At 41.8% G+C, this 26,614-nt stretch overlaps 1 protein-coding gene across 1 annotated transcript; it reads left to right on the top strand.

Moving 5' to 3' along the window:
• The first annotated feature begins 490 nt into the window (after nt 1-490).
• ripk4 (receptor-interacting serine-threonine kinase 4) lies at nt 491-8,860 on the top strand. Its single transcript, XM_031740212.2, has 8 exons — nt 491-790; nt 3,063-3,354; nt 4,112-4,260; nt 4,600-4,649; nt 5,793-5,951; nt 6,153-6,268; nt 6,790-7,030; nt 7,123-8,860. Exons 1-8 carry the CDS (start codon nt 603-605, stop codon nt 8,370-8,372), a joined length of 2,445 nt encoding a protein of 814 aa, XP_031596072.1. The 5' UTR covers nt 491-602; the 3' UTR covers nt 8,373-8,860.
• The last annotated feature ends 17,754 nt before the right edge of the window (nt 8,861-26,614 follow it).

The raw sequence follows: 26,614 nt of genomic DNA, 5'->3' as shown, positions 1-26,614 counted from the left end.
ACACAGATCTTTGTCACTGGTAGTAACTTACCTCAGCTGTAACAGAACATAGTGTTCCCTCAGCTGAGCAAAAGATGAGTCCACATATTCTATAACCGCTGGGTCAATATCACATAACCTACCTGTTGTTGAAACTAATTCCCCTTGTACCTCAGGCGGCTTTAGCAGTAAAGTGGACTACAGTGGGACAAAGGTGTGTTTATGAAATGGCTTCCTGAGTTCATGGATTCGGGCTTTGTTGCAGAGACCGTTCTCCTGCTTTCTTGGAACATATATGAGACAGCGTGGGACTTTAGGACATTTGGAAAGCACATGTGTAAAGCCTTTCGGTGGCAGTGTGGTGTGGCTTGTCAAGTTCCTCCAGTGAACTTTTCCATCTCTGCTCTGTGTTTCAAAATCAGGGTATGATGTCACAGTGCAGCAACAAGCCCAGCCCCTCCTTTTCACCTGAACAGAGGGAGGAGCCGTGCTGAGCTAGACAAGGGGAAAAACAAGGAAGAGCCCACAAGTAGGTAGGTGGTGTGTGTGTGTACACTTCCCCTGATTTTGTGGTTGGAGTCAAAGAAGAAAAAGGAGTTTACCCTGCTTGCGGGTTTCTCAACATGGATATGGATGTCCCGGATTCTCCACACGGGAATATGGGGCTGTTAAGGACCTTTGATTCCTCTGAGTTTGGAAGCTGGGAGAAAATAGGCTCAGGTGGATTTGGACAAGTATACAAAGTCCGGCATGTACAGTGGAAAACATGGCTGGCTATCAAGTGCCCTCCCTGCCTTCATGTGGATGATAAGTAAGTCACAGCTGTTTAGTGTTCATTTTTTCCTGGTGTTGATGAAAAAAAGTAGTATTGTCCTCTGGCATAGTTCAGATGTTTCCTGTGTTTTTGGTCTTTCTAAGTTCCGGATGTAGAAATCAGTCTTAACCAGGTCCTTATATGTCAGCTTGATCGTTTGAAGAAATCTCTGGGCAAATGGTAGACATGGGCATGAGAAAGTGAACACCAGATAACGTGTGACTCATCCTCTGCCAGCCTAGAAACACTGTGGGGGCTGTAAAGGTGCCTCAACGCTAAGCAAGAGGGCATGTTTGGATATTTCAACACTGCTGAGTTGTGTTGGAGGGAGCACTGGCATGCAGGTTGATCTCTGGGGCAGCTCCACAGCGCTGAGCTGTTTGATTTTCCTGCTATGAAAGGTTCACTGTTGATTTCCCCAATAAACAGTGTTGTTATTGTGGACATTTCAATAGGCGGGGAGAATGGTCTCTAGGAAATGCTACAAATTACATCACCATCTAGAATTCTCTTTCATGCTTCAGACTGATAAATCACTCTTTTGCTCTGCCGGGATCTCACAAATGAAAGGAAAATTAGTGAGTTGTACATTTCTCGAGTCTGTTTGAGGCTGACCTGCCTCAAACCGGCTTTGGAAGAATGGAAGTTCCCATTTCCACTTAACTCTGCATATAAAAACTGACTTCATCAGCCACACATTAGAAATATTCACTGACAAGATCCATTCATCCATTTTCTTCCCCTTACCCACTTCAGGGTCACAGGGGGGCTGGAGCCTAGCCCAGCTGCTGATTGGTGATAAGACCTCTTCATTTAAAAAAAAAAAAAAAAATGGTTTAATTGATATCAGTCATCATTGACATCAATCCTCAGCTACACTGATGCAACAAAGACAGTCAGATTTTCTTATCGTGACCAAAACAGGAACTTTGCCGACGTGATGACTTCCCCCCAAACCTGTGGTGCAACTTATAGCATCCGATGAGGCTGAACCAAAGATACTATCACCCTCAAACATCTGCAGAGCGCATAAACAGTCATTTGACTGCGACCGTCGTTCAGCCACACATAACATCCAGCAGCCAGGACTCAAAGCCACCTTTGTCTGCCTGTGTCGCAGGCTGCCACTGTGTGGCACAGACAATACGAGAAGCGGCAGAACCGGTCTTACCGGGCCTCTCTGTTAAAACAGGGACATTGTTTGGTTCAGCAGAGCCGCTGAGCAGCACTTTGGATTAGATGAAATACTTAGCAAACAAGTGCTAGCCCATTCTTCCATGAAATGTTTGATTATTCCTACCAGGCAGATTCGGGGAGATCCGTACCTCCTTCACTTGTACTGCCACAAAGAACAATTATAACCAGACACACGCTTTTTTATATTTTTTAAAAATTAATCACAAACTATGCTTCGGACTTATGTTCGTCTAATTTCTTTTCATTGATGATAGAAAAACACAACCCCTGCTCCAGCTCTGCCTCTGGAGCACATTCCTACAAATAAACTCATGAACTGTGATTTATCTCTCTCTCATCTGCCCTCATTAAGAGGCTCCATTTTAAAAGCAACCTTTGCTTAAGGCATGCAGTGAGGTCATGAATGGCCCACACAGTTGTGTTTGAGGTATGTCAGCAGGCCCGGCAGACTGATAAGGGGCACTGTGCGCAAAGGTTGAGCGACACAGAACAAGACCTGGGTTTGAGCCCCACGTGCTCTGCAGAACAAGGTGGACTGTCTTGAGCAGAACCACCAGGCCAGGGAAGACCTGGATTATAGTTTATAGTTGTATACAGAGGTCACACCTCTACACCCTTCAAGGTTAATGTTCAGAAATATTTGGCATAGCTAAGAGATCAGTAAGGATGATGTGTGATGTGCAGGAATTTTGGTTAGGACAAAATGTTATACCAACTATTGCAGCTTAATGAGCAAAGCCTGACTTCAAAGTCATCATGTTAATGTTTTATGGGAGGGCAGGTTTGATAGATAACATGAGCCAAGGAATGTGTGAGCCTTTGTTTAAAAATGAGATGACCCAAATAACTTCAAAACAGGTTTCACCCCCACATCCCCACCCTCAACCAAACCCCCAATCCTAATTGGATGAGTGGAGAAGCAGCAGTAAACTAAAGGATGGGGTTTATTGCACTGTTAAAACTGCTGAGTCATCCTCAGTGACAGAGCCTGGTTCAGGAAATGCAATAAAATGCAGTGTTGTGTAGTCCGTGATTTTTTTATTTTTATTTTTATTTTCCTCCTTGAACACAGGGATCGTTCTGAGCTGCTCGAGGAAGCTAAAAAGATGGAGGCAGCCAAGTTCCGATACATCCTGCCTGTGTATGGGATCTGTGAAGACCCCCAGGGCCTGGTCATGGAGTACATGGAGACCGGCTCACTGGAGACCCTGCTGGCCAATGAGCCGCTGCCCTGGGAGCTCCGCTTTCGCATCATCCACGAGACTGCGGTGGGAATGAACTTCCTGCACTGCATGAACCCACCGCTGCTCCATCTGGACCTGAAGCCGGCCAACATCCTGCTGGATGCTCACTATCATGTCAAGGTAGAGAGTTTGTGATGAAGCAGTATTTGTGGTGATGAAGCTTAGAAGGGAGGAAACACACACACACACAGTTTGTTGTAATATTTAGTTTTGACCCAGGTGTGTGTTTGTTTTTAGTAGTTTGCATGATCCTTTTGCATTCTGTAATTTGTAATGGAATAAGTAAGTATGGAAATCTACAGTATATTTATGGAAATTTGATGATTTCATGTTTTAATTGCTGGAAGAAAGATCAGACATGAAGTCAAACCACAGCCCTCTTTGTTTTAAAACTCTTTGTTTGGAGCTTTCAGGAGGAATCCCAGTCATGAGGTGCTTTTCTGCTACCTTTATCTTAAATTAGTCCTGCACATGTTTGTTGTCTACAGGTGTCTCCTAGCCTCTGTCCAACCTCTAAACAGCTAAGCTGTACTAAGAGTAATGGGTGGGAACCGTCATTTCTAGAGTTTAATACCTGGATGTAAACACCTCACCCGGGCTTGTCCCAACAGGATTAATTTAGCTCCTATTAAATCTCCTTGTCTGTGTGTGTGTGTGTGGGTGTGCACTCCCCAACACAAATCTGAAGGGCCTCTCCTCTCCTGCAGGCTGGGACATGGCTGGGTTGCCCTCATCATACCGCTGAGTGCACATAATAAGAGCTTAGCAGCCTGTCATAGTCAGCGGGCAAAGTTAGTCATCACTGCCGTGGTGTTTCATGAGAAAGTCAGAGGGGTTGCTCTGTTTGAGGGTCTTATCTGATCTCTTTCTGTCTCAGATATCTGATTTTGGGCTGGCCCGTTGGAACGGCTTGTCACGGGCTGATGACATCAGTAGAGACGGCTTCTGCGGCACTATTGCCTACCTTCCCCCTGAGAGCATCATAGAGAAGGACAGAGTGTCGGACACCAAGCACGATGTTTACAGGTTAGGCTTTTTTTTTCATGCAAAGCTTTTTGTATGAACGCAGGGGGGTTTTTTGTTTTTTTTTTTGGTTGGGACATTTTGTGTGTTCAGTTAAGCTCTGACTCATACTAAGATTAATCACATGGATTTGGTACGATATTTTCTCTGTTAAAGGAAACAAATAACTTATTCCTACAGTGGAAATAGAAATTTCATTCCCTAAAGTAGAACCTGTAGAGTAGGGTAAATGTACTTTATTTACACACTGTCTTCTACGGACTGCTGCACAACCTGACATCTCAGACCTATTCCATAAAAGATTTATATATATTTATATTTATATTTTTGCCTGTTTTCCAGTTTCTCTATTGTGATCTGGGGGATTCTCACACAGAAGAAACCCTATCAAGGTGAGCCTTGCAGTGGAGTTAAAAAAAGATATCCAACCAACCGTGTCTTTTATGATCACCAATGTCAGTCTGATAGTTTAGCTAGAACAGCAGATGTAAGAGTTCGTGTGCCATGCCTCCCCTACCTCTGTAACATCTGTAATCAATCAGTAACAAATAAAAGGTCAATGATGAGTTTTAGAAAACAGGTCAGTATTATTATCATCAGAAAACCTTTTTTCTTTTTTAAATTCTCATCAACTTTGTGTCTCCCCATTTTCCACTGGAGTGGCTCTGCTTGATGGTGGGGGTGACAGACGGAGCATAAATGTACTCAATAGAAATACTTTCTTCTGTAGTTTGGCCACAAGCGATGGCTGAACTGGCTAAATAAATTATTAACAACTTTGCTTATTAATAACAGAAGCTCTAAACTACAATTCTACACAAGCTTCTACTTAATAAATCGACTTTCAATCTAGTTGTATCATTTTACTAGCTGGAGTCGACTCTCTAAATTTCCAGTTAACACAAGGTAAAAATAGTTGCACCTTTCAAGGTGTGTTTGTGTGTGTGTGGGGCTCTGCACACAGAAGCTGTAGTGTGTGTTTACTCTGTAAATTCCAGAGGAGGCAGGTGGACAGGGCCAGACTGGCAAGCGCGATGTTTTTTTTCCCAGGCGTATCAGGTAGCAGTTCACTTTCTGAAGCCCGGTGCCTAGGTGAGGTAGCTGGGTTGGCACTGGCACCGCCTCTGTTGATCCAGATATAATTAAAAAGTGATAAGTGGCCTGGCTACCATCCCTTCCCGTTTTCCTCCTCCACCTGCAAAGGGTATTACGGCTACAAAAGGAGGTGAAGTAGCTGTAAAGCCTCCACCTGTTTGTTCTGAATCATTGACTTGGCTGATCCCACATTCAGATAGAATTGGCTAGACGAGGAGCTCGGAGTGCTTCCGTGGGAAACAACAGACCACGCACTTCTCTATCTGAGGATACAGAAAGGCGATGATAAAGAAGTGATGATGGCGTAACAATAGACGCTGGTTCTATATGTCATTACCAGAAAAGGCATTAAAGCAGACTCGGACTTTTGACCATGTGCTTTTTGAGTCAAACAAAAATGACTTTTAGAAACTGAAGTACTGCATGATTTTGCCCCTCAGGAGAGAACAATATCCTGCAGATCATGGTGAAGGTGGTGAAAGGGGTGCGTCCAGACCTGGGAGCGGTGCCACGATGTCGACCTTCAGCCTGCACAGGTTTCCTGACCCTCATGCAGCGATGCTGGGCCACGAAGCCCGAAGCCAGACCCAGCTTCCAGGGTAGGTTGTGCCTCTACCTGGTAACAAACAGTGGTCAACCCTCGTTAGCACTATAGGAATGAGCTTGTCCTTTGAACTGCACACTCTGTTCCCTCATTGGCTGTGTGAAATGCAGTGCTATGGCGCTCTTCTTCCTTTTTGTATTGCATAATCCCATCTCTGCTGTTAACGCAACCTGACCTTGAGACGTTGTTGTTCCAGAAATCACATCTGAAGCCGAGGAGCTCTGCTCTAAGCCTCAGGAGGAACCCAAATCACCCAGGTTATCAACATCTGACCCAGAGCCCATGACCCCTAAAGCACTCACAGGTGACCAGGTACGATACGACAGTGAAACGTTTACTGCTTCTACACGAAAAAGCTACATGTTCTTTTTGTTTTGTTCTATGAAAGACATAGCCATGTGTTCTCATAAACATTTTGTTAGCCTGAATTTAAAATGTGACCACTCACAGTGGTTCTATACTTCAGTCTCCCTCAGCTGATGTGTTCTCCCATCAATATTTAACTACTCGTCCAGACAATGAGAGGCTTATCTTTACAGTGCGCCAGACATAATTCGTATGTTTGATCCTGACCAATCATTGCATCACATACGAGGAATGTAGACTGATGGCATTGTTAAAACTCTGTGCTGTTGTGTACGTGACTGGAAACAAACATCCTGTTCACAGGAACTGATGGCTCCTACTCAGTAGTGTTTAGATAAATCAGCTGTGTGAACTTTCAGACCCATTTCAACAAAGTTTTATGACGTATGTGTTACACACTGTATACTGTAGCATTGTGTCAAACTGCATGCCAATAGACTACCCTACCTGGCTTTTTTGCTCTACAGGTTAACGACAACAAGCCAGTGCGTCCAAAGTCAGCCATGTTGCCCGAGAAGGATTACAGCCTGTCGGAGCTTCTGAGCCAGGTGGATTCTGGGATCTCTAGGAGCTTTGATCGCGTGAAAGAGGACAGCTGCCACAGCAAAGAGAGCACCTGCAAGAGACTGTCTGGGATTTCCTCTGCAGATTCTGCCTTCTCGTCCCAAGACTCTATCACGCTGTCTTTTGAGAAAGAAGGCACATACGGTAAGCGTGCATTAAAGACCTCACCTATGAATTTTATTAAATAACATGAAAAAATGTATCATGATTTATCACTTTTCCTCCTTACTGCTCAGATTCTGCTGAGGTCCAGAAACGAAAACTGTGTGAGGCCATCAGGAACAAAGACACTGCCAAGCTGATGAAGATCCTCCAGCCTCAGGATGTCGACCTTCTCCTTGACGGAGGAGACAGTCTGCTCCACCATGCCATCAACTTGGGTAACGATGAGGCTGTCAAATTCCTCCTCCTGAACAACGCAAATCCTAACCTCGCCAACGCCCGCGGCTCCACACCCCTACACCTGGCCACAGAGAAGCACCTGAAGTCACTGGCAGAGCTTCTGCTCGGCCGCCGCAGCACCAACGTGAATGCCAAAGATGAGGACCAGTACACAGCTTTGCACTGGGCAGCCCAAAATGGCGACGAGGCTATCACGCGCCTGCTGCTCGACCGGGCGGCGGCCATCAACGAGACCGACGGACAGGGACGCACGCCAGCTCACGTGGCCTGCCAGCATGGCCAGGAAAATGTGTTCAGGGTGCTGCTGAGTCGTGGTGCTGATGTTCAGATCAAGGGCAAGGACAACTGGACGGCGCTCCACTATGCTGCCTGGCAAGGACATCTGGGCATCGTCAAACTGCTGGTAAAGCAAGCCGGCGCCGACGTAGATGGTCAAACGACAGATGGGCGCACGCCGCTGCACCTGGCTTCTCAGAGGGGGCAGTATCGAGTGGCACGGATCCTGATTGAGCTGGGAGCCGATGTCCACATGACATCAGCTGGATCAAAGACGCCGCTACATGTGGCGGCTGAAACGGGTCACACCAGCACCTCTCGGCTCTTGATCAAGCACCAGGCAGATATCAACGCCCAGAGCGCCCACGGACTCACTCCCCTCCACCTAGCCTCCCAGCGGGGCCACCTGCCCACAGTCAAGATGCTGATAGAAGAAGGGGCAGACCCCTACAAAGCTAACAGCGCCCTACGCACCCCCTGCCACATGGCGGCAGAGGGCGGACACTGTGAAGTCCTGAAAGAGCTGCTCCATCACTGTCCAGACGGTGCCAACCTATCAGATGAGCAGGGCCTCAGCCCTTTACACCTGGCGGTGCAGGGCGGACACTCGAACATCATTACTATGCTGCTGCCGCAGGACTGCCAGGACTTAGTTGCAGAGAGCTCTGTGCAACCAGCAGCCGAAGAGCCCGCACCAGCAGAAGCTAGGCACCTCCAGAGGAAAGTTGTCATTCTCAAACTGACGGAGCACAGTGACAAAGACTGCCCACAATCCGTCAGTGCACACTGTGCCTCCGCTCCATGCTAACAGGAGCAACAACACTGTACAGGACTGTTTTGGTTTGTTTTTTTTCCATGCTAATCCTCTGCTGCCTCACAAATAGGCATGGGATAGTATTCCAGTCTTTTTTTTTTTTAATTGTGCCCTACAAGCACTGTAATATTGTTGTAAATACATACTGTAAATAGAAAGTATTAATACCATTTTGTGTTTGAGTTAAAAATTTTGTTTACTTTTTTTACCTAACAAGCACATTTTGGTTTCTTTTTGTTTTCTTTGTACGTAACAAGCATGTGTTGTGTTTGTTAGCTAGGGAGCCCGTGTCCTCCTGGAATCCTTTTACACCATCATTAATGCAGCTGGCATGCCTGTAAGTTATTTTTAATAGATTCACAAAAACTGACTCATTGAGTGCCGTAACTCGTCACAGCTATTTTGAGCTTTTAGGAAAAAAACATTCAGTGTTCTTTAACTTGTTACATATCAGTGAATCATCCATTAAACATTTGAAAATCTTTTGTTGGACCCTGGTGTTTGTTTCAAAGATGCAGCGTAAATGTTGGTGTGCAAAAGTTTTCGTTTCCTTTTTGCATTTTGTAAGAAAGAAGCTCAAATAAAAACGACATGCATGAAAAGTCAGACGTGGTAAGAACAGACTAACTATAGTTCCTCATGCTTTAATGGTTAGCTGAAATGTGCATAATTTTCAAAGTAATGTTTGTGCAACAGCCCAATTTATCTCCATTTTCTGAAATGTTTTGCAGTGAGAGAAAGCATACAGATTTAACTTGTTCACTCAAAATGGGAACTAAACTTTGATAGCATCAACATGAGTGTTTGTGCAACAAAGTCATTTCACTCTCCTCGCCACAAAATATCTTTTGTGTAGTCTTCTTCTTCTAAAGCAAAATTCAAGAAGTGCTTTCTGAGAAGGTTCTCTCGACAGCTCGTGTTGTGTTTCGCAGTCGGCGTGTCTCTGCCGACTGCTCCAGCTGCACGTGTGCAGGCATTAGAAGCCTTTATGTCAGGCGCAGTTGGCGTGTCTGCATCTGCAGCCTCACCTGGAGTGTTATTATTATTTTTATGCCTCAGCTCTGCCGAGGAGCATATTCAGCTTGGCGCAGACCATGGGAACTGCCCCTGAGGGGGATCACAGGCTCCAAGATGATGGATGAGTGAGAAGGGGCGCTGATGTGCTACCTGCAATTCCAGCCTGCTGGCTAATTCCTCAGACCACTTTAACTTTTCATCGTACTCTAAAGCCAACATGCCACTGCTGATGCCTCGAGGGCTCAGCTTTTTGTAAGCAGAGAAACAGTGCGGGTGGCTGATGCTTATAATTGTTCTGGGTTTTTTTAAGCTCATGTTTGCAGAGACCCAGAAAATGAGCATGTTAAATATCTGCAGTATGGTGCCTCTGCTTTGTGTACATAGCACTCTGTCTTATGCGTTGCTTGGTGATGCGTCTTATCTGTAGATAATCTTCTCTTGTTGCCCAATCGCAGCATCCATTTCCTGTTAGGAAGGAGGTTAGGTTTGTGTTGGACAATAACTTACAGTACTGCTTTTTCACCCACTCTGGAGTACAGAATAAAGCACTCAAAATAATCATTAGCAATGACCGGCTATTTTTAGCTGAGTTTGTTTTGTAGGAGTTCTCTGTTGCCCCATATATTAAGGAATGTGTGTTGTTATGTGAAGAATGCAACGCATATAAATTGCTGACTTGAGCTTTGTGGCTGTGAGCGTGTTCAACTTGTTCAAACCAGAAGTGACCCTGTGTAGATTTGCAGAAATTTCATAAGGTGACATAAAATGTGAGGAAAGCCAGCTTCAAATGTTTGGACGAGGAACGCTTTGAATAAAGGACATTACACTCCCCAAAACTGCCTAACCTGTAAACATGTGTTAATGTGTTCATTCAGAGCAAATTCAGATTAGAGAAAGATGTCTAGCCATCCACTTTCTTCTGCTCATCCAATTCAGGGTTGCAGGGGAGCTGAAGCCTATAACAGCTGCCTAAGAGCAAGAGGCAGGGGACGCCCTTCTGTGTGAAACTACCCATTCACACTTCATCACCAGTTAACCTAACCCCACTAACTGCATGTCATTGGACTGTGGGAAGAAGCCAGAGTACGTGGAGAGAACAGGCAAAACTCCACACAGAAAGGCCCTGGTCAGATGGCGGATTCAAACCTAGGACCTTCTTGGTGCAACAGCAGTAACCTTCATGCTGCCCAAGCAATGTGTGTTTAATCTAAATTAGTTTATCTTCAGTTACTTAACAGCAATAAGCTTTCTATTCTTGTTGGTGTTACTGAACACTGACGAGGCAATTAAACCGTACGGACTGACCCCAGGTTAAAGAGCGAGCAATAAAGAAAGACGCAGCATTCTGCAAATAACAACACCAACAAATTCCTATTGAACATAATATGCAGATACACAGTGATCATTTATATTCAAAAGAGAGCCCTCAGTTTGTTTTTATTCAACCTTAAATCTTGTCCCAGTGCATAATCCAGTCTAAAGTCCTCAAAACGCTGGAGTCGAGCCCAGAAAAGAGTAACTAACTGCCTGACTGATTAAATGCCTCCTCTGAAACAACCCCTGACCAGTCTGACAACAACCCCGGTTTCTACACAATGCAAAGAAACCTATCTGAAATACTAGGAAAAAAAGACACTAAAATCCAAAGATTAGAATGTTATCTGGCCCTAACCAGAGATTATGAACTGGCAGGATGCCGCTTAACTGTCAGAGACACAACGCCAAGATGGATCGTAACCAAATACAGTCTCAGTGATGACAAACCTGCAGTCAAACAAGGAAGACTGATAAGAAGATTGATATTTATCCATCTTTGTGTTACTTTATTGTGATACTTGGCTGAACTGTGAATTTTGATTCTTTTGCATTATTGGTTTTTAGGAATTTTTATGCTGTTAAAGCGCCTCTGAACTCAAACAGAGGAGACAATCAGAGCTCTGAGGAGAGTTGTGCTCAACCTCTTCCTGGACAGGAAACTCACAGGCAAAGAGCTTTAATCGCAGCTTTAACCGTGTTTTTTTAGAAGCACAAAGTCTCTGACTCACCGTTGCATTCTTTATGAACCGGTGAGACGGCCATCGCAGCACCGGTATTATCGCTAAAGCATTACCGGGTACACCAGTTTAGATATAGCTAAATATAGATATAAGGTTTAATTTTGAACATGTTAAAATAATACTGAAACCAAAGCAAAGCCTGTATTTACAGATATACACACATAGTGTGTAAGTAGTGGGTCAAAGGTTATTCTACGTTGCAAAAAGAAAAATTTGTGCTGTGTTTAAACTGGGTCATGCTTGGACACGCTTCAGTTTATCACTCAATCTGTTCTCCTCACACAGAGATGCAAAGATTTTTAGTGAAGTGAAGGACACGCAGTGTTTTAAATTGAATTCCCCTCTCAAACTGTATCCAGCATAATTCAAACAGTCAAACCGGTAAACAGTAGAAAACGTGAGTGATTTGTGCTCCAGAATGTGTTTTGCTTTAGTCAATAACTCGATATTAAAATGCCTTTGGGAATTTTATGCACGTTTAATGAAACTTCAAGCTTATTCTACCGCCACTGTGCCGGTGTCCGCATCATCTATATGTATCTGAACTTGTGTGTTACAATTAGAGAATAACAAAATGGTAGTTTTACTTAGATTTAATGATTCTTCCTGTCAAATTATTTTTTGTTTCACACAGTTTATGTGAAGTTTAAAGGAGCTAATGGATATAGTCACACAAACTTTCCTGTCACTTAAATAATTTCTCAGCAAATGTAATACAACCCACCTGACCACAGACTATTTTGCGTTGCTGTATCATTCTGAAAAACTCATTGAAGTTAACCAATCAGAGCCATCTCTGCCACTTGGGTTTGATCTATTTTTAAAAATCCACTGGATGTCGACCTGTATTTAAAAGGTAGGCCCGTTCAGTTAGCTTCCTTACAGGAAGTTAGCAACAACCAAGGAATGCTGACTCAAAGTTATGAATGTAATGCATTTCTTTTTCCCAACAAAGCAGAGTGGCTGGACAAGGTAGTAACTAATACTACCTCACAGAACATATAGAACTTGTTTTTAGTGTAAAGCGTGCACAGGTGTATGGCAGAACCTTAAAAAGGTTTTCTTTTTCCTTATGCATGCTGTAGCTAAGCGCTAATTCAGGAATCTGGTATATAAATCAGGGCAGTGAGCAAAAGAGAACAGGCATTTGCAGAGAGGAGGAAGCTTTAATAACCCAGCTCACAGGCCCAGGTGTAGGTCATGCAGCCAAAAGCTCCTTTAATCAGCTGCTGTAAAACAGAGCACAGCACAAACCGCAACACAAAAACCAAAACACACACTTTGTCCCTGCGGGTTGTGCGACAACCTGTAGGAACAAAGTGTCTTAGGTGGGAATTCCCATCGGGAACCTGGACAGCACCTGAATCAAACATCCTTAACCTTGTCCCCCCCTTATTTATACTAGTAAATTCAAAATATTTACTCGTTACAATTTTATCATACTCACCAAATTTACAGCAACAACAACCCAGCCAGCATGTCCAGTTCCACCCTGTGACCAAGCAACTCCAGTGCCCGGAGAAGCACTTTTAAAGTTAGTTTGCTGACACAGAATACCACACATGCTTTGTCTTAGCCTTTAAAAGTCAGAGCAAACACAGATGAAACATTCTTACAAAATCTATAACTGCAGTGACCCATGGAGGCCAGAAGAAGCACAAACCTCTTCTTGGTTGGCAACAATGGAAATGGGTAACTGGAAGGGTGCCTGGGGTAGGTCAGGTGCCGCACCCGTCTTCAGGCGAGGCCCAAAAAAATAGAACATCAGAATATAGTTGCAAGTCTTATGGAAATCCAAATACCCCAATACCCCATGTCACACATCACTTATGGAACTTCAGGGACATCGGATGTCTCTGCACCAGCGCTAAATGTCACAGTCTGAGTTCGTCGTCCAAGCTATCAGCTAAATGAGCATCAGACCAGTCCCTACTGTTTGCTTTATGCTTACAGGGCAAATTCTACCCTGGGGCACTAAATGCAGATTACTCATGCAATGAGGAGAAAGCCAAGGCCCAGGAGAAACACAGGCCAGACCGTCAGCATTTATATTACTCATACTTAGGCTAAACCTTTCCAGTTAATTTTATTGATATTTTATTTTTTGTTTCCAGCTTAACAACAGTACCTCTCTTTGCTGCTCGGAAGCTAACCCAGCCTCGGGGCCAGATGATTCAGCTGTGCTCAATGAGCCTGCAGAATGCAACTCGTGGAAGAACCTCCAATACCAACAAGTTCTCTTTCAGCATTTGTTTTAGACGCTTCTCATAAAAATCCATTTTGTAATCTTCTCCAGTTGTCACCAATTATTCTCGTCAGCACTGGTCTAACAACTTCTCTGATGGAGATTTTAAAGTTTTGCTAGACACAGCTATAGCTAAGAGTAAGGTGGCTAACCACCACCCCAAATACACATCGAAATCAGAACAATGGATCTCCAAAAGTTGATTCTGTTCATCTGGACGTAGCGTTTTCAGTGGGAGATCAGGTGACCTTTTCAGTCTCAGCTGACTGCAGGTTTCCCCAAACCTTATAAACAGTACATTTGCATAATGACTGAAACCAGCCCACTGAAGGAACACTGGGCTGGGAGGTCAGTTCCTTGATCATTAATATGCAAATTCTCATGACCAACTGACCTCTCAGCCCTCTGGGGAAACCTGCAGTCAGCTGAGACTGAAGAAGTCTTGGATGAGTGACGAAAGTTTCTCCCACTGAAAACGCTACAGATGAAGAGAATCAAATTTTGGGGATTTACTTACTTGGATGATTGAGCATGCTTCGAAATCAGAACAATGGATGGAAAACAGCTAGAACCTCACACAACCAAAAAGCAGCACTGTCTTTTTAGCCTCTCCTACGCCTAACAGGGACAGAACAGTAGCAACCTTATACAAACAGCTATAGGCACAACCAAGCTCCAAACCAAACAAATCACAAGGCAAAGACAGCTCGGTGACCATAACTTTTACAAAACAGTGTTTTACGAGTCACTACAGCTACTCCAATAAACTCATAACTCTCAGCTTACCACCTGTCAGGGTCTCCGGGAGAACCAGATTATACCCTTGTAAGTCCAAGCTGGTCAACAGCAGAATGCCAGAGCACACTACCATCACTATTAACCATTTCAAAACAAAAAAGTCAGATTTTGCCTGTTAAGCAAAGTAGATGTGAAGCCAATTGTTCCACAAAGCTAATTGTGTCACAGCACGGCAAAACAGAGGCAGACAGGACGATGCAGAACCTGGTGGAGAAAAATGTATTACAGCAAAACATGTTTGTCAGCCCGTCAGTAGCATACAGCAGGCACGAGCTGCTAAAACACAAACTTAGCTGAGTTGCTCCAACCGATGAAACTACTAACCAAATCAAAGCAGTGAGCAGAGAAGGGAGCCTTTATGACCAAGCTCACTGGCCCCAGGTGTAGCACATGCAGCCAATTCTCCCATCAGCCCCAGCAGAGCAAAGCACGACACAAACCACAACAGAGATGTGCAGTTTCACAGTGTCACAGTCGTTAACATCAAATTTTTGATCTTATGTCATCACATACTTTAGGAAACAATATGAGATCTTTGTAAAAGACACTAAGGGTAATTCTACTAACAGGCATATATCAGTATTCTGACATATTACAAGCACTGTAACAGTGCATGGTTTGACATTTTAGATTTAATAGATGAACTTTGTATGGGACAAGGCCATGCATCATGATGGTTGTGGGCCTCTTTGAACTGTCAAAAGGTGAAGCAAAGAGATAGATGTAGCCTGTGCCCATCACTCATTCATGCTTATAGTCAAAATATAGGAGATAGGGATCTTTCTGGCATGCTGACATGTACAAGACACCAGCAAGGTCAAGGCTGTTTGCATATATCTCTGACCGCTGGGTCGTCTGTAAGAGAGCCTGTGCGCTACTGAAAAAGAAACTAAAGGATCTCTTAAAGGATTTTGCCTGCTCTTGCCCACAGTTTGAAGGAAGTCATCATGCCGGTAAAGCTAAACCTGACCAACCATCATGCCCCTCTCATTGTATTTAAGTGTAACAGGCTGGAATGGTGTTACTTCTGTTTGTAAAGGTGTAAATCCCAGAAATACAATATGTTCCTGGACTTGACCAGCAGTGCTAATCCCCAGAACTCTGTCAATAGAGGCTTTAAATATACAGAAGGATTTGTTAATTATATTGTTTGATTAATGTCAGGGATTTGTATTGTTTGTTCATGCGTGTCTTGGTTTAAGATGGACCTAAATTAGTTAACTTTACTGTCTTTATACAGTTTATAGAACATGTGTAAAAAGTCTCCTGTGACTCCTTTAAACAGGCACAACACACGCTAGTATTTATTAAACGTGTAAGCATTATATACTGGTGATGTTAACTAATTCTAGGATTGCACGAGCTGATTTGTACCTGCTGTGAATATCCACCTTTTCTTTTTTTTAACAAAAGTTCTTCTGCGGCAGCCATTTAGATCCACCTGTGTGCTCACTTTGAATCATGATCTAAACCAGGGGTGTCCAACTCCAGGCCTCGAGGGCCGGTGTTGTGCAGCTGATTTAAATGGCTAAATTTTCTCCTGAACATGTCTTGTAGTTCTCCAGAGGCCTGCACTGTAAAATATAACTTGTTGTTTCAACTTAAAAATATGAGGTAAAGGGCTGCCTTAAAATTTTAAGTTAAGTCAAGAAATAGAGTTTGTTCTTATAACACAACCAATTGTTATCTTAATGAAAAATCACATGTTGTCTAAACTTTCGTCTTAGTTTAGTTGACTGAGATTTGTTAGTCAGTTCAACTCCTTTAATTGTCATTTTTACTTGGGAAAACCCTTTCAGCTAAATTAAAATAATCTATTGTTTAAACTCTTGTCCTAGTTCAGTTGACTTGGGTTTTTTAGTTAATTCAAATACTTTAGTAGTTCTTTTAACTTAGGAATCTATTTTAGCTTAACTAACATAATCTGTTAGCTAAGTTGATTTAAGTTTATTAATTAACTGAGCTCCTTAAGGTAGCTGAGTGAACTTGTAAATCAGTTTCATTTTAATTATCAGAGTTGATTGACTGGATGTAAAGAAAAATGTGTATTAAACATCTTAAGTTTTGTTTTGTTTTTTAGCTTTCTAACATCCATTTCAGCAAAACTACCTGTTAGGTTTATCTTAGATCTCAGGTTTAAATATCTACATTCCTTTAAATTAATTTTCTGTTGTTTACAGAAAAAAAATAAAACCCCACAGATTCCATTAAAGTCTATCTGATCATTTCATACAGAAAGTTTGTTTTAAGAACATGACAAGACAATTACTCATGAGCACCCAACATTCACCATTTATTGTGCCATCTTAGTCATCTGAGAAACAGAAAAATCAGTGACGTAGCTCATCAGGCTCACAATCCATCAAAACTCAAAGGTTGCTCCTGTGAAACAATAAATTTGAACTTGGTCTTGAGCCCAGTTTGGGTGAAGATTAAATTCTGACCAATACTCTAGGAGCAGTAGTGATTCTTGTGAAGTAACAACATAAAGTCTGCATTAATGTAATGTATCAACGGGACACTTGCTATTTTAGAAAAGTTATTCTTTACATTTGCAAAATTTTTAAACTTCATTGTGCTCAGTCACACCTGTTAGCATAAAACTTGAAATATTAAAATAGTACAAAACTTTTGATAAGTGACAGTAAAGATCAGTTTATAACAACTAAGACATCAAACTCTTGTATGTGTCTTCGTTTACAATTGCAACAAATTCCACAGAACCAATATCTCTGAAAATGAGTGCATGCTTCTGAAACATTTGATAAGATGGATATTTCAGAAACATCAGTTTGAGTCTGCTCAATTGCAAAACAAAGGAAAAACTACTGACTTGCATGAGATAAGCATCTGCAAAGTCCACCATTATATTGTTGTTCACATAAGCTTCTTAAACCATGAACAAATTGTCTAATCTGGAATGTAAAGTGTAGTCATTTAGTGACATACAAAAGTGAGAATGAGAACTTGCAAGAATAAAAAAACAAACAGTAAAATAAAAACTGTCCTTAACACTAAGGCAATTGTATGCTGTGAGCATACAATTACAGTTCTGCATGGCTTTCTGCAAGAGTCTGTTTCTTAGACCATGCACTAGTGAGATGCACTGCCTTCCACCAATGTTCATTAGGATGTTCTGAATGACTTCAAAGATGTCCTTAAGTTCCTTTGGATAGTCTATGTTGAGGGCAAAAGAAGGCCCATCAGCATGGAAATGGCACTTGAGACATTCCTCAGATTAGACAGGATTACTGCCGCCTCAAGGACAACCAACACATCGATGATGTCTTCTTCTTTCACCATCGCAATGCCAACTTTCATCCTCTTAGAAAACGTGTCTTCAATACCTGTCGGCTATAAAAGGGTTCAAAGACAAAAAAAAAAAAAAATTACACAATTACAATTACACAATATCCCTTGTGCTTAATAATTCATGTCTTTCCAAAGAAGAGCCATACTGATGCTTTGGATGATGGTGATTGGCTTTGGGTAACACTTATTAGTTGTTAAAGTTTTTTCAGAATGAGATATGCACCCCCATGTTACAAATCCATTTCTTGCTTTAAACAAAGACCATGTTCATAAATAACTGAGCATGTCTTCAATTGCAGAATTCAAACAAAATTTTCAATTTAAATGGTAAATGGCCTGTATTTGTATAGCGCTTTACTAGTCCCCTAAGGACTCCAAAGCGCTTTACACATTCAGTCATTCACACACATGGGTGGATGACTGAATCGTGACTCAAGAGTTGACAGTTCGTCTTATAATCGGAAGGTTGCCGGTTCGAGCCCCGGCTCCGACAGTTTCAGTCGTTGTGTCCTTGGGCAAGACACTTCACCTGTTGCCTACTGGTGGTGGTCAGAGGGCCCAGTGGTGCCAGTGTCCGGCAGCCTCGCCTCTGTCAGTGCACCCCAGGGCGGCTGTGGCTACAATGTAGCTCGCCATCACCAGTGTGTGAATTTAAATCTACTTATGCTAAATATTGGCTGTGCTCTAAACCAAATCTGGCTGAGAATACATGAAATGTGCAAACTGCAGCTACACTACAGGATCAGATTATGGCTCCATAGACAATGCTTCTTTAATCAGTTTATTGATTAAAGTTTATTTTCCCCCTCTATTAACAGCATGAAAAAAGAGCATATAGACATGGCTGAACAGGTTGCATAATTGGCACTGAATATCAACATCCACCTTTACCCAGCTGCCCAATGACTCTCGGCCAGTAACCTTTAATTGCTTACCCAGTCTACACAGTCTCTTTTCCAGGGTCCAGGACATTTCACCAAAGTATTGCCCCCCACAGCTGTAGCCGCCACTGCAGCCCCTTAAATATCCTAATATCTCTGCCATTACAATATACAATGTCAGAAATCAAACGTAAAGCTGAAGTGAACAGTACAGCAGCGAAATGTCAAAGACCCTGGTGAAGAAATGAATAAACACAAGACACTAATAATATCAATCCTAGCTTGCCAGTTAGTTTCTCTGAAACCCAGACCAAATCCAGTGTCAAAGATCTTGTAATAATACATTTGGTGAGGAAAAAGTACACATGTTATCATGTGGCATCTATTGTTTCATAGATGCCACATGTTTCATTTAAAATTCACTGTGGTGCTGTCATTATTAAATTTACTAAAAGAAACAATGCTAACCTTCACAGTCTTGAAAGTGTGTGAGGGATCTTCCTTTAGAAAATGAGGTCCTCTGTCCTCTTCCTTTGTGTAGGGCTCTGGTCAAAGAAGTCAAAAAGAAAACAAAAACACTTTTTAAACAGTGTTTATAAAGCATGTAGACAGCTCCAAATTCACAGCTTTTTGATGCATAATTCCATCAATATATGATTATCATTGGAGATTTTGAATCAGGCTTATCAGGACATTCAAGTAGAATATGATATCCAACCTACCACCAATATACACAGATTCTGTAAAAGTTACCACACTAAATGTCCGGTTGTGAAATATGATGACAGACTTTACTTATCAGCTTTCTTTCAATGAGTTCATCAGTTGAACTGGATAACCTAAAACTTAAACAAAGGATTAGATTTCGCAGTTGAACACTTACATCATCACCGAAGCATCTTATGAGCCTGGTTAGCCCTCCTATGCCGCTCTTGATTTTGAACAGCTCCACGAACCTCTCCATAATGGTCAAGCACAGCAAAAAGGAACCCTTTCAGGTCAACAGATGTAAGACAGGCAAATTCTGCTTCAACCTGAGCAATAGAAGAAGAGGGGTGGAGAGTACAGGCAGAATAAAAAAAGATTCTTTGAGACCCAAATTTAAGCAAACAGTCATCTGAGGCCCATTAGAGAAAACACAAACACACAAAAGCAAACAAACAAAAGATGCACTTTACCTGCCGTTCAGCGAACAAGGAAGTTCAGAGAACAATAAGGTCTGTCTCGAAATCTTTTAAAGTAGAATGATTGTGAAAATGACTTATGTGATGTAAAACTTTAGTAAACGTGCGATTAAAAGAACACTGAGTAAAAGGACAAGTAACAATTTCCTTATTCCTCAGATGTTTACCTTGATGAGCAATACTGGTTTAGTCCAACTGCCTCATTAAAGTTACACAATAGGCTTTTTACATTAAAGCCAGCAAGTCCATTACATACTCCTTTTAGATCTGAAATACTGTGCAGATTCTGTGTATATGTAGTGGACAGCAATTTACCCAAAAGAGCGCAAAGTTTGCAAGTCCACCTCATTTAAATGACAAAGACAGATGTGATCATCTAGACCTGTGAAAATAAATTAATGACAAACTTGCAGTTATGGATGTTATTACAACCACAAGAACCTAAACAGTCTGCTCCATTGCTTTTGTTAATGAATCATTTGTTGGTAACACGTCTGAATATTTAGTTTATGCCACCTGCATGTGATCATCAATAGTGCCATATTACTTCTTAAGAAGTACCCTGACACTACAATCTTTATATCATTTGTTCTACAGAGCTATTAAGTTACAATATAATCTGTGGTGTTTCCAGTATGACAAAATGCACAAATTGTAACTTACCATTTGACTCCACTGACAAAAATAAATCCCCAGCATCAAGTTTGGCATCACAGACCTAAAATAAGTAAAATAAAAATATATGTTATAATTATATTGTTTTCGCCATTTATTCATGTTTGCTAATTTTCTGCAAAAAAAAAAAAAAAAAAAAACTTCTGCAGTATACCATGCCAAAAATCAGTGTCTCTGATGCCAATTATTTTATCACTACAGCTCTTTTAGTATGGAAACTCACACAATCTAGTCATACTGATCACAAGAGTTCAAAAATAAGTCAAAATAGTGAGCTGTTGTTAAGCATAAAGCATTTCAGGGTAACAAATAACTGCACAATAGAATTAAAGCAAAAACTAAACACACTGGAGGACTATCTGATAAAAACTAATATAATGCTGGTTTGTAGACCATATTTTGTCTCAGTCCTCAGTGCACTCTTGCAGCTTAGCATGCAGCAGTTAATAACAACTTAAGTGATTACATAGGGGTAAACAGATGACAACAAGCATCCGAGTCCTGCCAAAAAGTTCTTTTTGAACCCAGTCAGTTATTGGAAATATTGCCAAAATGAACTTCCACCAAAATACAACAGCCTGTGAACTTGAAAGAAATTTACAAGTACAGAGACAATATGAAATAAGCTTTATTAATTAGCTGAGTTAGCTTGCTAATATCGCAACAGTGGTTGAGTGCACAACCTTAAAGCTAGCGGCACAATACTTGTGATTTGCTCAGCGCCACATTAAACCCATAAAAAAGGCCATATGTCAGTTTATTATGGCACTTTATCAAGTTTGGTCATGACATACAAGCTGGACCTTGTCCGCTAAAGCTACATTAGCTAAAGCAAACATTTCGGTAAAAGAGAAAAACACACATCATGCCATAAATTCAAAACATGTTCCAACTTTTGTAGCTCTCTTTCCTTATAGTTATAACCAATGTTACTCACCTTGAAAGCATATTCCAAAGAAGACGATTAGAAAACGTCCAAGTAAAGTGAGCATGTCGTTAACCGCCAATTCCCCATGATGCACCTCGGTAGCAGTCACGTGAGGCAGTTTTGAATCCTGCTGTGCTCAACTTACCCACATTGTCAAGTTCACATAAGTTGCTGATTTAGCTGGACATGAGTTTTCAAGTTAGCTTTTTTTGGTGTAATTGGGACGTTTTTAACTTATAATTCTATGTTATAACAACAACTTCAGTCATCTATCGTCAAACTGATATAGAATAATATGTTGAAATAACAAACATCTAGAATTACATTTTACAGTGTGGTAATGAACTTATCATTTGATTCAGGTGTGTTGACCCGGGGTGTTATCTAAAACCTGCAGGACACCAGCCCTCGAGGCCTGGAGTTAGCCACCCCTGATCTAAACAAATGTTCATTTCAGTGGTCACTGGAACATAAAAATCTACTTGCATATAATCACCAGTTCAATCAGATTTTTTTTAAACTCTGAAAAGGTTTTCTTTCTTTCTCCTTTTGCTTCCCTTGGAAATGAGAAATCTACGAACATCTTTGGTGTTGTGGAATTTTCCAATAGCTTTCAGGAGTGTTCCTGATTTACAAAATCACAAAAGTTATTTCTTTTTCTTCCTGTTGGTTTGTCATGTCTTCTGTTAAGCCTTGAGTCTGTCCTGGTACCTCACGCCCTGATAGATAAAGGATTAAGTCATTCTCTGCCATCACATTAGTCATGTAGCCTGGGGCAAAGGAAACCTCCCTAGGGCTCACACTGCATTATGCTAAGGTACAGCCAAACGGTTACATTAAAATGAAGGCATTAGTCGTCCTTGTTAGCGACAGGATGTTGCACAACCTATTGTCCATAATGTCTGCTAGGCCAAATTGTGTCCTTACGCCTGTATACAGCCTGCTTGCCAAAGTTCAGCCACAGCTGCAGAAAGCACACTTTAGCCATTTCCACAGGAGAAACTCAAAAATCAGGGATTCAAGTATACTGAGCAAAGAGGGAAAAGCTCGCTACGCTGCACACACTGCATGGGAGTATATGTTACACCAACCTGTATATACCTTAAAGTGCTGATGGCGGCTTTCCGGATGTGAAAACTGTTGATTCCATAAGCACAAATGCACCACCATGCAATCAGAGATGCAGGCATTTGAGCAAGGCATTTTTTAGTACAAAAAAAAAGAAGTTTTCACTTCAGTTTGAATGAGCTTTGACTCATAGAAGACAGTGGCATTTCTGGATCATGTTCATATATGGCTTCTTCCTTACATGTCCTTGCAGGCTATCTTTAACCTGCATTTGTGAATGGCACTGCTGTGTTCACAGACAGCGATTTCTGGAAATGTTCCTGAGCCCGTGCAGAGATTCCCACAGCAGTGCTACCTGAGGGCCGAACATCACATGCATCCAGTATTGATTTTTGGCCTTGTCCCTTGCACACAGACATTTCTCCAGACTCCCGGGACATTTTGATCATGGTATGTACTACAGATGATCAGATATACATAATCTTTACAATTTTGCTTTAAGATACATTATTCTGAAACGGTTCCACAATTTGTAAATGAAGTGGTGTTTTTTTCAGGCTTTGCACATCTTTACTTTTGAGCAAACATCTGAGAGATTCAGTCATGCTACTGACCTGTTGCCAGTTCACCTAATTAGTTGCAAAATGTTCCTCCTGGTGTGGCTTTTTAGGACCACTTACCTTTCCAGCCACCCTTTTTTCTAATAATTCAAAATTGACAAATCTGCAAATCGTCAATCGTTCTGTTTTTATTTAGCTTTTACACAGCGTCCTTCTTGGAACTGGGGTTGTAGAATGATGCCATCATGTGTGACAGGGGTTGATGTGGTAGGCTTTTATTTTAAATTTATTAAGATTAAGGACATTAAAGTGATTAAATGACTTTGACAGATTTCCATAAAAATACCGGATGCCACTAACGCAGCCCAGGAAGTCTGTAGACTCACAGCTGTCCGGACAGACTAGTACATTTGATCAGCAAGTGCCTGAAAGACTGCAAGACTTCCTTCTCGTCAGATGAGGTGTGTGGCTGCTCCTTTGTTTGACGATGACAGGGACTTTTTGGATTGGCTGAGTCACAGCTCATTGCACTGTCTGATCAACAGATCAGCAACAAAGCCCTCATAAAGCACAGAACATTTACTGTGATGCAAGTGATGCAAGCCCTTTATCCACACACTGGCAAATAAAAAGTGGACAATGACTGCAATCTCTACAAAGGGAACAGCATTTTTTTTTCATCAGAATTATTCTGCTAGGTCTATTAAACTGTTAGCTGTTAGCGGGCAAACATCTGTTATTTGCTGCACGACTGGCTGCTGAGAGCATGACGCTCACACTGTGTGCTAAAGACTGTTTTCTCCCCCGCACTACTTTTTTTCTTCCCTCTGTCCCCTTATTCTAACCTCACAGAACTCGCAGAACAAGCTCAGCCATCATGTCTCTTGAGAAGTGAGGCAAGCTGCAACATGTGGATGTAGCCTCTGGTAAATGTGGGCTCACTCAGCACTGATGAATAAGATTTATGGTTAACCAGGCGATGAATGTACCACTAAAATGTCACGAAACCACTCAAAGATGCAGAGGAGACCATTTTTATATGTTTATTATATTATTTAGTTGGGTTGTAGTGAAATTGTTTGTCTGATAAAAGCACACTGTCAGGGAAAAGCAGTTTCCTGGAAAACATGAGACTGCGGGCGTTGAATGTAGCAAGGTTAAAGTCCACACTGGGGGGGGGGGCATATGTGAAACAGAAAACATGCCCATATCGCCACAGAGTAACCCACGTACTGCCACTGTGTCAACACATCTCCCTCCTGTTTGGTAATGGAGCAGCTTGGGGACATGTCAGGATTTGCTCCTTGATGACATCAGTCTTAGTTGACTCTGCCTTTGCAATAAACTGACGTGTTTCGTGATTACAAATGGAGTCTGAACTGCAGAAGCACTGCTGATGATGTTAGGTCTGGTGTGACTCGTGACTCTTGACAGAACATGTGAATGCTGCACTACAGCAAGGTGCTGAAGTGCAGCACCATGCTGAAGTGCAGCGCCATGCTGTAGTGCAGCGCCATGCTGTAGTGCAGCGCCATGCTGTAGTCCAGCATTCAGATGCTCCCTCACACACAATTGCATATATAAAAGCTGTGAATAACTAGACAGTAACGTGGCTTCACAGATGACTGTGCTGAGGGGTACCAGGCGCACCAGAAGCCCACCCAAATTTCAGCTGGATTGAATGTATACAGTGTGAAGACAGAGCATGCTTGGTGGCTGTACAGTATGTCTGCGCAGTCTGAGGAACACGTAGGAGCCACATTTGGTGTGCAACATAATACAGTATATGTGTTACTGTCCTTTAACTTCCTTGTTATTATATTATGTTATAATATTTCATTTTATACCTGCTTTACTGGCATTAATGCAAAACACAAGGAAGAGCAAAGTTTTGAGATGGTTGTAATGCTAATCTTTGGCCAGGAGATGGTGCAAACTCTTTGTCAGAGGTGACTCTTGCAGGATTATTATAACATTTCAGCAGTCTCCAGCACTATCTGTCAAACTTCAGTCAACTGTTGTTTTGTTTTTGTTTGTTTGTTTTATAGCAATATTGTGTAAAAGTCTTCAGCCAACCCTTATTTCTTCATGTTTTGCTTGGAGTGAGACAGACTTTGTTCTCCAGGTATTCTAACGTCTTTCTTTGGAAGTTGGCTGTTTTTTTAAGCAAGTTAACACAGACCTGTGAATCATTCGAGCAAAAAGGCACCTAAACCAAGGATGAACCAGTTTTGTGTCTAGATGCACTTGACTGCACCATCTACTGTTTGCTGACACTTCATCAGAAATTATGTCCAAAGTTTCCGTCTTAAAGAATCAAACGGTGAGAAAAAGCCAAGGTACGCAAGATTACAGAACTGGACTGAAAATCAGTGGCAACAGGTCTGTTGTGGAAATTTTGGTCAGTATGTCCAGAGGAAGTCAGGAGAGAGGTACAACAGTGAGTGTCTACAACCATTTGTAAAATATGGTGGAGGCTCCGTGATAGTCTGGGGCTGCATTTCAGCCAGTGGTGATGGGGGTCTCTTCAAAACTGATAGAATTGTGAAGATGGAAAGGTAGCATCCAATATTAACCAACCACACAAAACTATCTGGAAGGTGTCTGATTGGCAATGGCTTCATTTTCCATGTTAGAAGAAGACCAAGAAGCAGAAGTACTTTACTGTGTATAGCAGCCAAACAGGAAAAACAACTTGAGAAAATAAATACATCACATAACAAAATAGAAAATTACACTAAAGAATGAGTTCACTTAAACAGATTTTTTTTTTATTAATGATCTGCATGGTTGGGTTTTTTTTGGTAAAGGTTTTCCATTAGTTACCCTTCCTGATACAACCCTCCAAATTTATCCAGGCTTGGTATTGACACTAGGAGCACACTGGCTTGTGGCACCCCATGGTTGAGAAAAATCCCAAACATAATTACACCGCCAGCAGCAGCCTGAACTGTTGATAGAGGGCAGGATGGATCCTTTCATGTTGTTTACCCCAAATCCTAGCCCTAACCTCTAAATGTCACATAAAAATTTAAGATTAATCATGTTTTTCTATTCTTCTATTGTGCGATTTTGGTGAAATCTATAGCCTCAATTTCCCATTCTTAGCTGCCAGGAGCGGCACACGGTGTTACCCTTCAAGGTTTGATATGTTGTGCATTCAGAGATGCTCTTCTGCACACTTTAGTTGAAACAGGTGGTTTCTTTAGTTACTGTACTGTACTGACAAGGTATTTTTACTCAGAGAACTGCTGCTTACTGGTTATTTTTTCTTTTCAGACCATTCTTGGTGAGAGATTGTTGAGTGAGAAAATCCAAGCAGTAGTTCCTTAAATACTCACACCCACCAGTCTAACACAGAAATACATAAACAACCATGCCACATTCAAAGTCTCATTAATCACATTTCTTGCCCATTCTAAAGCCTAATTTGAACGTAGACAGCTCGTCTTGACCACACCTACATGCCCAAAAGCACTGCAATGAGACTGGTTGATTAGATATTTCCGTT

Source organism: Oreochromis aureus, linkage group 10 (genome assembly GCF_013358895.1).
Source record: "Oreochromis aureus strain Israel breed Guangdong linkage group 10, ZZ_aureus, whole genome shotgun sequence".
In the NCBI taxonomy this organism is placed as follows: domain Eukaryota; kingdom Metazoa; phylum Chordata; class Actinopteri; order Cichliformes; family Cichlidae; genus Oreochromis; species Oreochromis aureus.
This window is presented reverse-complemented; position numbering and strand designations above follow the sequence as displayed.